The sequence below is a fragment of the Engraulis encrasicolus genome, chromosome 3, assembly GCF_034702125.1.
Source record: "Engraulis encrasicolus isolate BLACKSEA-1 chromosome 3, IST_EnEncr_1.0, whole genome shotgun sequence".
NCBI lineage: Eukaryota > Metazoa > Chordata > Actinopteri > Clupeiformes > Engraulidae > Engraulis > Engraulis encrasicolus.
Window position 1 is genome coordinate 53566848 of NC_085859.1, and position 14156 is coordinate 53581003.

Here is a 14156-nt window from a genome sequence, read left to right on the forward strand (position 1 = left end):
GATATACAGTATATCACGAAAGTGAATACACCCCTCACAGTTTTGCAGATTTTTGAGTATATCTTTTCATAGGAAAGCATTACAGAAATGTAACTTTGACACAATGATTAGTGACCTTTTAACAACATATTTAACCGCTTAAATTTCTTGTTCACTCAGAAAAAAACTAAATACAGCCATTAATGTTTGAACATGTACTCACAAAAGTGAGTACACCCCAGATTAAAATCAGGTAGAGAAGGGGCTATGTTGGCTCGAATCGTCTCAAAATGAAACGAAATGAAAAGGGATGACAAGGGAGGTCATCAGTGTGCGTTTCAACCTTTCTTTGCATTGAACTTTTAAATTTTGAGTCTGCATCTGGCAGATAGATTGGTGTGAGATTTGAATGCAATCCTATGGAGAATATCATGATCTGCTTTAATAGTCAAAGTGCATGTTGACATGCATGTTTCTTTTGGGTGTATTTCAGATTGCCAATGTTGACAGCATTCATGCATCCCCAAACCATGTCAGTCCCACTACCATGCTTGGCTTATGAGAGGATACACCTTTTTTGTAAAACTCACTTGTTTACCACCACACATGCTTGACACCATCTAAAGCAAATTTGTTTATCTTGGTCTCTTCAGATCACACGACATGGTTCCAGTGATCCATATCCTTGGTCTGTTCATCTCTCTTGAGACCAAGATAAACAAATTTGCTTTAGATGGTGCCAAGCATGTGTGGTGGTAAACAAGTGAGTTTTACAAAAAAGGTGTATCCTCTCATAAGCCAAGCATGGTAGCGGGACTGACATGGTTTGGGGATGCATGAATGCTGTCAACATTGGCAATCTGAAATACACCTAAAAGAAACATGCATGTCAACATGCACTGTGACTACTGAAGCAGATCATGATATTCTCCATAGGATTGCATTCAAAATCTCACACCAATCTATTTAAGCCAGATGCAGACTCAAAATGTAAAAGTTCAATGCAAAGAAAGGTTGAAACGCACACTGATGACCTCCCTTGTCATCCCTTTTCATTTCGAGACGATTCGAGCCAACACAGCCCCTTCTCTGCCAGATTTTAATCTGGGGTGTACTCATTTTTGTGAGTACATGTTCAAACATTAATGGCTGTATTTTGTTTTTTTCTGAGTGAAAAAGAAATTTAAGCGGTTGAATATGTTGTTAAAAGGTCACTAATCATTGTGTCAAAGTGAAACTTCTGTAACGCTTTCCTATGAAAAGATATACTCAAAAATCTGCAAAACTGTGAGGGGTGTACTCACTTTCGTGATATACTGTAGCAACTTCATTTCAAACCAGTTTCCACCAGTTGTTATGCTTTTATTACAATCATACAACAGTTACAATAGTTTATTTGAGTAGTCATCACTCTGTGTAAATGTGTGTGTGTACATGTACGTATGTGAGTGAAAAGGTAACACCCTCCACAGTATATACACTGGATACAGTCATTGCTTAACTGTCTGTAGTGTTCCATTTGATTTTTGTGTGCCCTGCAGAGCAAGAATGCTCTTAATCCAGTATTTAATTTTTGTAAATCATCAATTGGTTTTGGAGCAGCTAGTGGTAGGGAATAGCGGTCTGGAAAAGTACTCAGCACAGAAATATTGAAATCTAAAACCTGAGATGATTTTGCCAGCTACTCCTGACCACTGTAAACCTGTAATGAATAAGCTATTGTGTTCCCGTTGCTAGCACTGGTAAGGATCGCCTCTGGCAGACACCAGTGTCTCGATATTTATCTTAACAAAGGACCAAACTATCTGTATAGCAGTGTGTTTAAGTGTGTATATTATAAGCACATTTATATGTGTATTTGTAAAATCATTTGTGAAATAATCACAATTGTAAATAATATAACTTATTAATAATTTGTAGAAACAAATACTGCCCCACAATAGAGAGAAGATGGGTATGATGATTGTGTGCCTTTCGCAGATGACAAAACACATGTAAATCAAGAGATGTATCAATAAAGCTTATTTTATTACATTCCAGTAAGCTTTCATTCAGCATGGCTTTAGAACAGGCAATAAATACAAAGGAAATCAACATACACCACAAGGGGGCGACACTGCAGCAGCAATACAGACCTTCTGTAGACAGACAGTGGCATCGTGTGAATGTGAGATAGGTGTGTGTGTGTGTGTGTGTGTGTGTGTGTGTGTGTGTGTGTGTGTGTGTGTGTGTGTGTGTGCGTGTGTGCGTGCCTGTGTGTGTGTGCGCGTGTGTGCGTGTGTACATGCCTGCAAGAGAGAGTATAAGTGTGTTTGTGAGAAAAAGAAAGAGAAAAATGGTGAAAGTTCGTCTATTTTAGTGCATTTGGTCTGTAGACATCAAGAGTTTTAAAATAAATAAATTCAGTTTGAAATAAAAACATCAATGCGAAGCTGCAAATGAAATGCCCCCCTTTTGGACAGTACAGAGTTCAGAGCACTCCTCGTCTCAATGACGCCCCCTTCAGGTAAGAGGCACACAGAGCAGCACTTCAGGGAGAGGGGAACACACTGGGCAAAAGCACTTAATCCACCACCAAACAACGTGTGTGTGTGTGTGTGTGTGTGTGTGTGTGTGTGTGTGTGTGTGTGTGTGTGTGTGTGTGTGTGTGTGTGTGGCCATGACATCATTGTGTATTATAAAATGGTACACTTAACACTCCTCAACAGTTGGCAATACACTCACATGCATGCATTGTGTGTGTGTGTGTGTGTGTGTGTGTGTGTGTGTGTGTGTGTGTGTGTGTGTGTGTGTGTGTGTGTGTGTGTGTGTGTGTGTGTGTGTGTGTGTGTGTGTGTGTGTGTGTGTGTGAGCATGTGCTTGATGAATTACTGATATTTTCTGACCTGAAAATAACATGTGATAGTGGCTGCTGCCTATACAGCAGCAGCAATAAGCACAGGCAGAAAGGAAGGCTTGCTTAATCACATCTGTCTCCCCGCTAGCGCGCGCACACACACACACACACACACACATGCACACGCACGACCAATGGACCTACAAAAGTGTTGTGATGTGATGTGCAGCCAACCTAGACCATCACAAAGCGGAGCAGAAGAGAGAGAGCAAAGCAAAGTCACCTCATGACATGGAATGTGCCGGAATGTCAAACTACAGACATATAAACATCCAGTAGCTACCGGAGAGCCACAGCAGCTGAGCTCTTGCCAACAGTATATTGATGTAATGTGACTACACACATCACTCAGAATGAGGGGCATTCAGAACTAATCTGGACCTGGTATGGCCTGGTCCTGGTCTCTGTCACCAACAGGCTAACAGAGTCAGTATATTGTAAATGTACTATTGGCATTTGTTTTGTTTTTGCCCTTTTGCACACTGAAGAAGGCACACACCACGAAACGCGTCTGTGCAATAAAAAACACTACTATGCAAGGTGCGGCCTCTTTCTTGAAACATTGAATTTGAAATTTGGGCCAGCACCCTCAGAGATTTAAATAATTAAGAGCGATGCCTGCTCCAAGAAGAAAATTGCTATTGGCATTTGTTCTCATGTCTTGTACTTCTTCTGTGGTGATGTGGTGTATAAAGCTACGTACTGTGTGTACACCAAGAGCAGCCTACTGTACGCTACCTGGGCCACGGAAGTCATTATTTCTCTATGGAGTGTCGGTGACTAAAGCGACCAAAGTGAATTCGCCAGGATCAGACCAAATTTAAGGGATTAAAGCCAAGCTAATATTATGGTGATGAGCTATGGCGCGGTTTGGCGAAAACCAATTGGAATGTTCAAATCTCTGAATGTCCCAGGCTGACAGGCCAGAGCTGTAATCAGATAAGTCAAACATGTCATGTCAATGTCATGTCCAGAGCAAATAAAGCGAATCCGTGGCGAACCTTCTTCAGCGACCTCAGCTACTCGGGTAGCGTAGGGCGGCCATGATGTGCACTCAGCATAATGCTGCAGCATCTTGGGCAAGTTGACAGCAGCATGTGGCTTTTCTGAAAGTGCTGTGACTAAATGAAACTTAATTGCTTCACCTGTGTGAGTGAGTAATAATAATATGAAGAATTAGAGCTAAAGAGCTTGGCTGTAGGCAACTGGACTTCTTTGAGCTTGAGAGACACAGACCTAGGCGATTGATTTTTGTGTATGAATGTTGCATGTATTTTTACAAATGTATATTGTACTACTGTATGTGACTAGTAGCATGGTTTATCTGCTGATTCCAGTACATTCTGTGCGATTGTAAGGTAAACTGTAAGGAGTGTTGTAAGGCAGATTAAGGAGAACAATCTGGAAGTGTGTGTGTGTGCGTGTGCGTGTGCGTGTGCGTGTGCGTGTGCGTGTGTGTGTGTGTGTGTGTGTGTGTGTGTGTGTGTGTGTGTGTGTGTGTGTGTGTGTGTGTGTGTGTGTGTGTGTGTGTGTGTGTGCGTGCGTGCGTGCGTGCGTGCGTGCGTGCGTGCGTGCGTGCGTGCGTGCGTGTGTGTGTGTGTGTGCGTGTGTGTGTGTCTACAAGTCGTAGTACTGTAAGTAAAACTGTATTGAATATTAAATGCTAGTGCGTTCTGAGGCGCTTTCAATGGTGAGGTTTGAAGAGAAGGGGAAGAGGAAGGAAGGAAGGAGGGAGACGGAGAGTGAGGGAGGCAGAGAGTGATGGAGAGGGGCAGGGAGAGGGAGGGAGGGGAATGCTCTGCGTCAGCAAACGGTAGGAGAGGTTCGCCCCTTAAGTGACATCGGCCTTTGAGCAGCCACTTCCTGCTGCCGACCTACCATGAGGGACAGGAAGTGGATGTATGAGAAATAGGAAGGAGGCGAGCTGGATGGTGACCACCGCCAGAGAAATTAGAAGCCACCGCCACTGTTTAAGAGGGCAGCCCTGGCCACCATGCCACGCGACCAAGAGGCCCACGCAGGGGCACTGCTAAGAAAACACAGGGGCCATGAAGAGCTGCAGATATAGCAAAGTAATGGTATGAAAATTAGGGCTGTACATATTAGCATGTAATTCGTGATTAGATTCATTATTGTTTTAATGTCAATATTATTCCTTCAAAAACCAGCAAAAATTGCCTTTTAAATGAATCCATTTTTGGGAAAAAGGAATTGTCAGCCTATAAAGACCTGAATAGCTCTGGCTCTGAAGAATCTTGCTTTAGAACATGTTCTTTGTGCTACGCAGAATCCGGCGTATATGGATTAAACGGTCTTGAAATGCAAAATAATAAAAAATGAAACATGGACTAAAAGTCGCGATTAATCATGATTAACTGTGGAATTTTCGAGATTAACCAAATTTTAAAAATTAATCGTTTGACACCCCTAATTAAAATACAACATTGCCAGTAATGACCTTCATGGGCCTCCTGTCAGTGTCAGGGCATTACACTTACAGTATATAGTCAGCGCCAGCAGCGCAAGCTCACATGTGTTTAATTGCGTTGTTTACGCACGTTACCACATTCCCCGCAGTGACCCTGGTAGCTCCCCAAATGATAATGCATGCAATGCATGTCAAGTATGAAAAGGGAGGACTCCTTTTTGCTACACATCGATGCATAATTGTGGCCGTGCATCAGTAAGAATCGCCCCAACATCCAACCAACCCTCCCGCTCAGAGGCCTCACATGCCATGAGAAATAAGAGGAGATGCATGGGTGAGGGATGTGGAAGAGGCACAGCGCTATGAGAGAAGGGAAGGCACGAGACCTCACACTGCCAAGCAGACTGACTGCCGCTGTCATACAGTAATGCTCACTCTTGGCACTCAATTTCATCGTCTGGAAATTGGAGTACTGTATTAGGAATATTCATAGACAGAATAAATGAAAATTACTTATTTTATTGTATCATATTATTATTTTTAGTTTTAAATACAGCTCAAGAATAGGACTTAATTGTAAAATAATAACTATTTTCTTTTGGTTTGGTCTTTAATGCATTTTGTCATAGGCTATCTTCCTGTAAGCTGACTGTAGAAAATGCTTGTGCGGTGGAAAAACAAGTGTGTGTGTGTGTGTGTGTGTGTGTGTGTGTGTGTGTGTGTGTGTGTGTGTGTGTGTGTGTGTGTGTGTGTGTGTGTGTGTGTGTGTGTGTGTGTGTGTGTGTGTGTGTGTGTTATAAGCGGAGGTCCAAAATAGTCAGGCCATTTTAAATAATAAATAGGGGGTGGCACATACTTGAAGGGATCGCAGAGGGTACAAAGAGGCAGGTGGCACATTTAAAGCAAGATGGCATCTTCAGAAACGGCAGACATCAAAATAAAATAAAAAATAAAACACTGTAAAGACGACTGGGACTCGGGAGGAAGCTTCAAGGGCTTGCAGTGCCATATGTAAACTCTCAGGGTTAACTTGGCTTCATTTGACCTGTCAGTTCTGTGTGTGTGTGTGTGTGTGTGTGTGTGTGTGTGTGTGTGTGTGTGTGTGTGTGTGTGTGTGTGTGTGTGTGTGTGTGTGTGTGTGTGTGTGTGTGTGTGTGTGTGTGTGTGTGTGTGTGTGTGTGTGTGTGTGTGTGTGTGTGTATGTGTGTGAGTGTGTGCGCGTGTGTGTGTGTGTGTGTGTGTGTGTGTGTGGCTGATGAATTGTAGGCCTCTTTAGCTCAGGAGTTCCAGGTACGTGACGGGCACCTTCCCTTTCTGGTTTCCCCTTTCCCCGACCAGCCAATCAGAGTCCATGCCTGGCACCGTGTAGACTGTGATGAGCTGCAACAGACAGCAGGGGGCAGCAGTCAGAGACTTTGAGGGTGATTCACATTTCACCCCTGAGCCCTACCCCTTTCCCCTTACCCTTCATTTTGAGTGTTCACTGTTCACATGAAGAGGTAGGGGTGTGTAGCAACCCGATGTGAGTCGCTACCCGATGTGAGTCACACTCACACATGCGCAGATGTGCTTTGCGAACATCACCAATGCTTTGCGGTACCACAGCTACCCGATGTGAGTTGCGCTGTGAGTCGCACATGTGAAAGTGAAAGTGAAAGCCCATTGGGAAACTCCAACTCCCATTGTCATTGTGACACAGCACTCCACAGCACACAAGTGAACACTGCACACTGCACACAACGAAACTGCATTTATGCCTCACCCGTGCAAGGGGGCAGCCCTCAGTGGCGCACCATGGGGAGCAGTGCGGTGGGACGGTACCATGCTCAGGGTACCTCAGTCATGGAGGAGGATGGGGGAGAGCACTGGCTGATTACTCCCCCCATCAACCTGGCGGGTCGGGAGTCGAACCGGCAACCTCTGGGATGCAAGTCTGACGCCCTAACCGCTCACCCATGATTGTCCCTTCAACAATATGATTGTCCTGTAACAACCACCACCACCACCACGGGCCCTCTGATGTTGGGACAGTTTAAGGAAATGTTCCTATTACATGGACATTATGGGTAACATTGCGATGGCATCGTGAATGTTTTAACGATGTGCGAATTAAGGCTTACATCATGGTGAAGCCGGCCAAAATCAGACTGAAATCAAGAAGCTGAGGTAAAACTGTTCCGGAGGACTCGTATCCGGTAGGGACTCATGTTGGGTTGCTACAGTGTGTCTCGTTCCATGTGAAGACAGAGGTGTAGGGGAAGGGCTTTATACCCCTTCAAACAGAGGGGTACGAGCAACTTCCCTGAATACATTATGAGTCCCTTTCGAAAATGGTGGCATCCGCAAAAGAATCACACAAATGTATTTTCAACGTTGTGGTAATTGTTCTACAGTCTCAAGTTTACCATTGGCTACGTTTTTAATTCCAAATTAATAATTCAGAATTAAATTGCTCCATCGAGTTGATCTTTCATTTAAATCCGATCAAAAAAGTGTTTACATGACGTTTCCAAAGCGGAATTAAGCTTTATTCAGAATTAAAGTGAGTTAATTCCGAATTAGATGTTTCATGTAAACGTAGCAACTGTCTACGACACAATCTACTACTACACCACTACTACAACCCTTACTCCTATTCCTACTGCACCTATTACTACACCTACACATCAGGGCTTGACACAAACTTTTTCACCCACCAGCCTCTGTGGCTAGTGGTTTTCCCGAGTCACTAGCCATTCAGGTATTCCACTAGCCACCGATTTTATATTGTTTTATTGTCCCTTTATATTGTCCCTTTATCATGATAGCATACGTCTAACCTCAGAAGATGAGGTGCTAAAGCAAGATGAATGTATAGCTTTCTACATGGAAGTATATTGAGGAAATAGAAACTGAGTTACTGAGCTTTTTCTTGAACTTACTTGAACTATAGATGATGCGTATGTCATACAAAGGAATAAGCTGCTAGCCAAATTGGCTAGTGACACTGAAAGTATTACTAGCCACAGCCAAGTTTTACCAGCATTTGGCCGGTTGGCTGGTGCCAGTGTCAAGCCCTGCTACACATACTACTACTACTACTGCTACACCTGCACCTACCACTAGTACTACCACCACCACCACCACCACCACTGTCACTACTTCCCCTAATACTATTACTTTTACTACGTAGATATAATCCCCTACCTCGTCTGCCAGAAGGGACATCTCGCTGGTGTCTGCGGCGTCGTAGTCGTACAGCACTTTGGCCTTGCGCGTGCCACTGGCGGGCGGCTGGACCTCCTCGATCTGCAGCACGTCCGTCTCCAGCGGGGCCACGGGGCTCTCGGCAGTCGCGTCGGGCTCCGCGGAGCCGCTGGTGGTGGGGTTCCTCCCGAAATTGCTGGAGAACCTGTGGAGAACCGGAACAGGAGGGAATGTAGCATCATGTCTCTTCTGCGAGGGAGGCCTGGTCAAAATGGCAGCCAACAAGTTCAAGATGCAGACAAACACATTAACACATAATAAGGGAAATAGACTTACATAAAATAAATAAATAAACTTACATAAAACCAGATCCAACAGATCTCTCCATCTATGCATGTCATAAATAATATGAAGGGTTTATTTGCAAAACGGTGTATCTCCATTTTTTGACTTTTGCATTTTATTATTGAAAATGACTGTTCAGAGGCCCTATCACCTATGTGTGAATTCTTACCATTCAAATATTTTGAGAGCATGCTTTTTTAACCTATATAAAATGCATTTTGCAATGCAGTGCAATGGAATGCCCAATACAAAAGGTCAATTTCCCAACATTCTATAAAATGGAGATACACCGTTTTGCAAATAAACACTTCATATATTCTTGCATTGTTGTATGAAATCCTTGTAGATACTTCACAAGGCTTCATTCAGGGGGACATCCCATAGCAAAATAGGCTCACACACATAGACACAGTACAAACATGCAAATACCCAATTACAGAAATATGCACTTACAACGGTGTAACACAAATAATCAAATGACACAACATCCTCCCCGTACATAGGGTCTGACCATGTGTCCAATATCACAAAGTAGATTTGAAGCCTTCTGTATGAGCACGAAATGACTGGCCTCCTCTTCCGAATTTTTAAAGATGTGATATACTGTATGTAACACTTTGAAATCGCTGCCATGCTAAATAAAACACCTGTCAATAATGATAGACTGTGTCGGTTTATTAACAATGTTGTTATGGTTGCATATACTCATATGATGAATGTATTCAGAGAAAGCTGGGAGACTTTTTTGTTTAGGCCTATGATTGTGAGTTCAAGGAATTTCAGTAAAGCGTAACAAAGCATAACTACCCCTAATAAGCTTTATAAACACTTTATTAATGTTCATGAACATACCGATCATAAACAAAAGTTTTAATATTTACAAATGTTTGTAAATGAGTGAGAACCAAACTATAACTACAGGGTGGAGTGGGAATCAACTTGTACTGGATGAGTACAATTTATGCGTGTATGCCAGTGGTTCCAGTGGTTACATGCCTTCTGGAGACACTTCCAGGACTGATCATACGACTGTGCTGTGTTTGCAGTGCATGCATAGTATTTCTTACTCATTTGCAAACATTTGCAAATGTTTTGTTGATACTTACCTCATTATTCCTAAAGTACTGATAATTCTAAAGTTTTACTGGAATTTCTATACTAAAAACAAAACAAAACTAAAAACACCCTGAAAGTATCCAGAGATACTCACACATCTGCACTGGAACTGAGAGCAGAGGGAGAAGCAGGGAATTAGAAGAAGACATTATTATGTTATAAGACACTATGAGGCATTGGCTACATTTACATACCGTTTTTAATTCCAAATAAATAATTCAGAATTAAATAGTTCCGTCGAGTTTACTTTGATCGGTCAATGAACTCCGAATTGTGAAGTGTTTACATGACAATTTCAAAGCGGAATTAAGCTTCATTCAGATTTGAAACGTAGCCATTGTAATAATGATTAATTATGTTATGAGACACTAATAGTGATGTAATAATAATAAGTCAACTGAAGATGTCAACTGAAGTCAAAACAAACAGACACATTTGTGATGTCAGACAGAGTGATGTCACAAGAACACAGTCACAGGGGTGTCATAAGATGACAGAGTTTAAGAGCTAGTGAGGTCATAAACTATTATGATATTATGAGGTATTATATTATGAGGTAGGCCTATAATGATATCACAGGGTCAGGGAATAACAAATTAGACACATTTGTGATGTCAGAAATAGTGATGTCACAAGAACACAGTCACAGGGGTGTCAAAAGATGACAGAGCTAGTGAGGTCATAAACTATTATGAGATTATGAGGTATTAAATTATGAGGTAGTATTATGCTATGAGCTAGTTTGTCACGTTGTTAGGGCTTGCGCACACCGGCTCCGAAAAAGTGCTGAGCACTGCTGATCAAAAGTTCGATTTCATTGTTTTCAATAGAACCCCGCTCACTGGCGCCGATGTCCGCGGACATTCGCCGATGTCGGATAGCAATTAGAGACAAGTTCTATTTTGTCGGCGCCGCCCATTGACTATCAATGCTATGTTCGTGTGAAATTTGGTTTGGGGATCCGAATTATGTCGGAAGCAAAGTGCGCCGCACTGCTGTCGGAGCCAATGTGCGGCCAGCCTTAGTCTTGGCCCTTGACCTGTGTTTCTCAAACTTTTTCAGACCGAGGCCCACTTTGTCCCCCCAAAAAATTATCGGGGACCACCTGTCATCTGAATTGGCAGTTGATGGATGCTAATTTGACACTGCTAATTTTTATGCAGATCACTTACTTTTTATTCACATTATAAGCCTGTCTTATTTTGTGGAAAACATGAAAATGTTAGCCTACTGCTAGCTTATCTTGGAAAATGAGAAATCCCCTCGCGGACCACCTGAGCTCTGTCGCGGACCACTAGTGGTCCCCGGACCACACTTTGAGAATCACTGCCCTTGACTCAATAAAGCTACATCTGAAGATACTCAGGTTCCCTAGGAGTCTTTGTGTGTCCTAGGTGTGATACTCAGGTTCCCTAGGAGTCTTTGTGTGTCTAGGGTGATAGTCAGACGTGTGCTGCTCTACCTCCAGGGTCTCCTACCTGCCCAGCTCCTTGTGTAGTTCCATCATGACGCGATGGCACTGGTTGTAGTAGGCCGTCTGGGCCTCCACAAACTCATGCAGGCAGCGCAGGTGGTTCACCTGAGACCAAACACACACAATATGGGTTACTATGTACACGTAGTCTCTCACATACGCATGCGCACACACACACACACAGACAGTTCTAATGGCACTAGAGACAGGCCTGGCCTAACTGGTAAAGCAGGATGCCAAAAATATAAAGAAAGGAATATCTGAAAGAGAAAATATCTTCTGTTGCAATACTTCACTACCGCAATGTCAACTTGAATATGAATAGCACACGAATGAACACTGGGCAAGAATGGCAACACACTGCCTTCATAAGATGTGTTGTACATACCAGTAAAAACCAGAAAGTGAGCAGAGGAGTCCGTTCCAGGGCCAGAAAGTAAAATCCCTGCCATAGTTTTCTTCCAACACAGGTTGGACACAGATCTAACTGGCGTGAGTAATCATTATGATCAGCTGATTCAGGGCTGGTTGGATCATATTTGTGGCAGGATTTTTTTTACTTTCTAAACCTGGGATTGACACCTCCTGAAAATGAGTTACTATATGCTTCACATTACGGTCCCTGTTGCGTGTTAGGTACCACGCAACAAAATGTGTAACAATATCTAACACTATATATTTATGAAACACAAATTATGTTGCTCTGAGATCAATACTTTGAGATAGGTTGCTTTGTGAGTGGTGTGCTCCAGACTTACGTGTGTACTGCTGATTCCCTCCAGCAGGAGGCGTGTGACCTCTGCCTGTCTGTCAAACTCTGTTTGGGCCACGCGTAACTCATGCTCGGCCTGAGAAGGAAGCGCACCATGACTTGACAATTATACAGTTACAGGTAGGCTACAGTCTAGCTATAGCAGACAAATTCCCTCATCGGAAACATACAGTAGCTATCTATAAACAATAATAATTTGTTTTCATCACAATACAGTATAAACAAATTAATGAAATGCTTCAAAAATCCTCTCACATCTCTTTATTTTCAGACCAATAAGTAATTATACCCAAGCCAATTCCTGCACCAAAATGGAGTTGAGTCAGCAAAAGAAAATTGAACATCACTTGAACATGAAGCTGCATCAGGAATAACATAAATATAACCCAAAATATGCCCTGCAGAGACCTCTGTCAGCTCCCTGAGATAAAATCTCTATCCCAGTATGCCTTTCTTTCACTTTCACTGTCGCTCTTTTTTTTACTCACTTTGTCCACCTCCTCACTCCACAGCTGAGGAAGCCCATGGCCGCCGCAGGGGAAGGGAAAGAGAGACACAGTCTGATGTCACAATGGAGACACAAACACTCACTGAGGGACGACATCATAATGAGTTACTAAGCATTCCTTATGATGTCACAATGATCACACAAACATTCTGATTGCATAAGAATTAGTAGGGCTTCCATTGTTAAAACATTTGACATCACAATACATGATACAATGATCACAAAACATTCTGATTGCATAAGAATTAGTGTAGGGCTTCTCTGGTTAAAACATTTGACATCACAATACTAGAATGACAACACAGTATTATTGTGACACAACAGATGATGAGTTATACATACAGTATAAAGCCCGATTCGCACGGGATAAATATTACCTATGGACCCCTGGTAATTCGCAATTACCCCTGGACCTCCGTGATTTTTCGGGGCGCATTCGGACGGGATAAATAAACGTCTGTTATTTACTCAATTCACAGACATTACAAGGGAGTGCAGACGGCGCGCCTATGTAAAATTACCCCAGGACGTCTGAGTTTCGCCGAAATACAGTAGGTAATTCACGGCGGAATTATTACCCCACAAATCGCAGACATGACACATTCGCACAGGACTAAGAACTCAGACATTCTCTGTAATTATTCCGAATTACCGGGGGTCCATAGGTAATAAAAGTCCCGTCCGAATCCGACACAAATGCTAAGTTATCTATCCAGTATAAGACACAGCAGCAGCAGATGCAGCACCCAACCAGGGATCCTGATGACACAACAGAAGGGAGGGAAGATGGCTGATGGGTGAGGGAGGGTGGCACTGTCACAGCCACTATAATGACAGGACAAAAGACCCCCTATTATGCAACAGGGCCATGCATTATTCAAAAGCAAAACAACGGTTAGGCACACGAGGGGAGCTCAGCACATTCACATGAACACACAGACAGACGTTGCCACTTGTGTCCCCTGTCAAGTGCAGACACAAGGCCATGTTCTACTCCTGCACTGAGCCTTATCTCTCTCTCTCTCTCTCTCTCTCTCTCTCTCTCTCTCTCTCTCTCTCTCTCTCTCTCTCTCTCTCTCTCTCTCTCTCTCTCTCTCTCTCTCTCTCTCTCTCTCTCACACACACACACACACACACACACACACACACACACACACACACACACACACACACACACACACACACACACACACACACACACACCTCCAACTCAACAAGTGCACACTTCAGCCTGGTTCACCATCAACCCACACAAATCATTACTCAACTGACTCTTATTGTAGCAATTTCAACATACAAGCATGCCTGGTGTTCAAAACAGACAGTCATAATAATGACAGGCAAAGTACAGTCCAAAAAAATAAAGTTCATAAAAGAAACATCTACATGAAAATCGATCAATAAAATGCATTTATACAGCGCATCATCATACTCAATCATCATCCAATGTGC

At 42.9% G+C, this 14156-nt stretch overlaps 1 protein-coding gene across 4 annotated transcripts in view; it reads right to left on the reverse strand.

Annotated features, from left to right (window-relative positions):
* Positions 1–4472: 4472 nt before the first annotated feature.
* The window catches only part of sh3glb2a (SH3-domain GRB2-like endophilin B2a), a 36384-nt gene continuing 26700 nt past the window's right edge, over positions 4473–14156 (reverse strand). For 2 of the 4 annotated variants that reach the window (XM_063195714.1, XM_063195713.1), the window contains exons 7-11: positions 12685–12708; positions 12183–12272; positions 11429–11529; positions 8490–8694; positions 4473–6683 (exon numbers count right to left, since the gene is read on the reverse strand). In XM_063195714.1, coding sequence (XP_063051784.1) covers positions 6576–6683; positions 8490–8694; positions 11429–11529; positions 12183–12272; positions 12685–12708 — 528 coding nt within the window. In that variant the 3' untranslated portion in view covers positions 4473–6575. Of the gene's footprint in view, positions 6684–8489; positions 8734–11428; positions 11530–12182; positions 12273–12684; positions 12757–14156 lie in introns of all 4 variants that reach the window. The other 2 variants (XM_063195715.1, XM_063195712.1) reach the window with 2 other exon arrangements.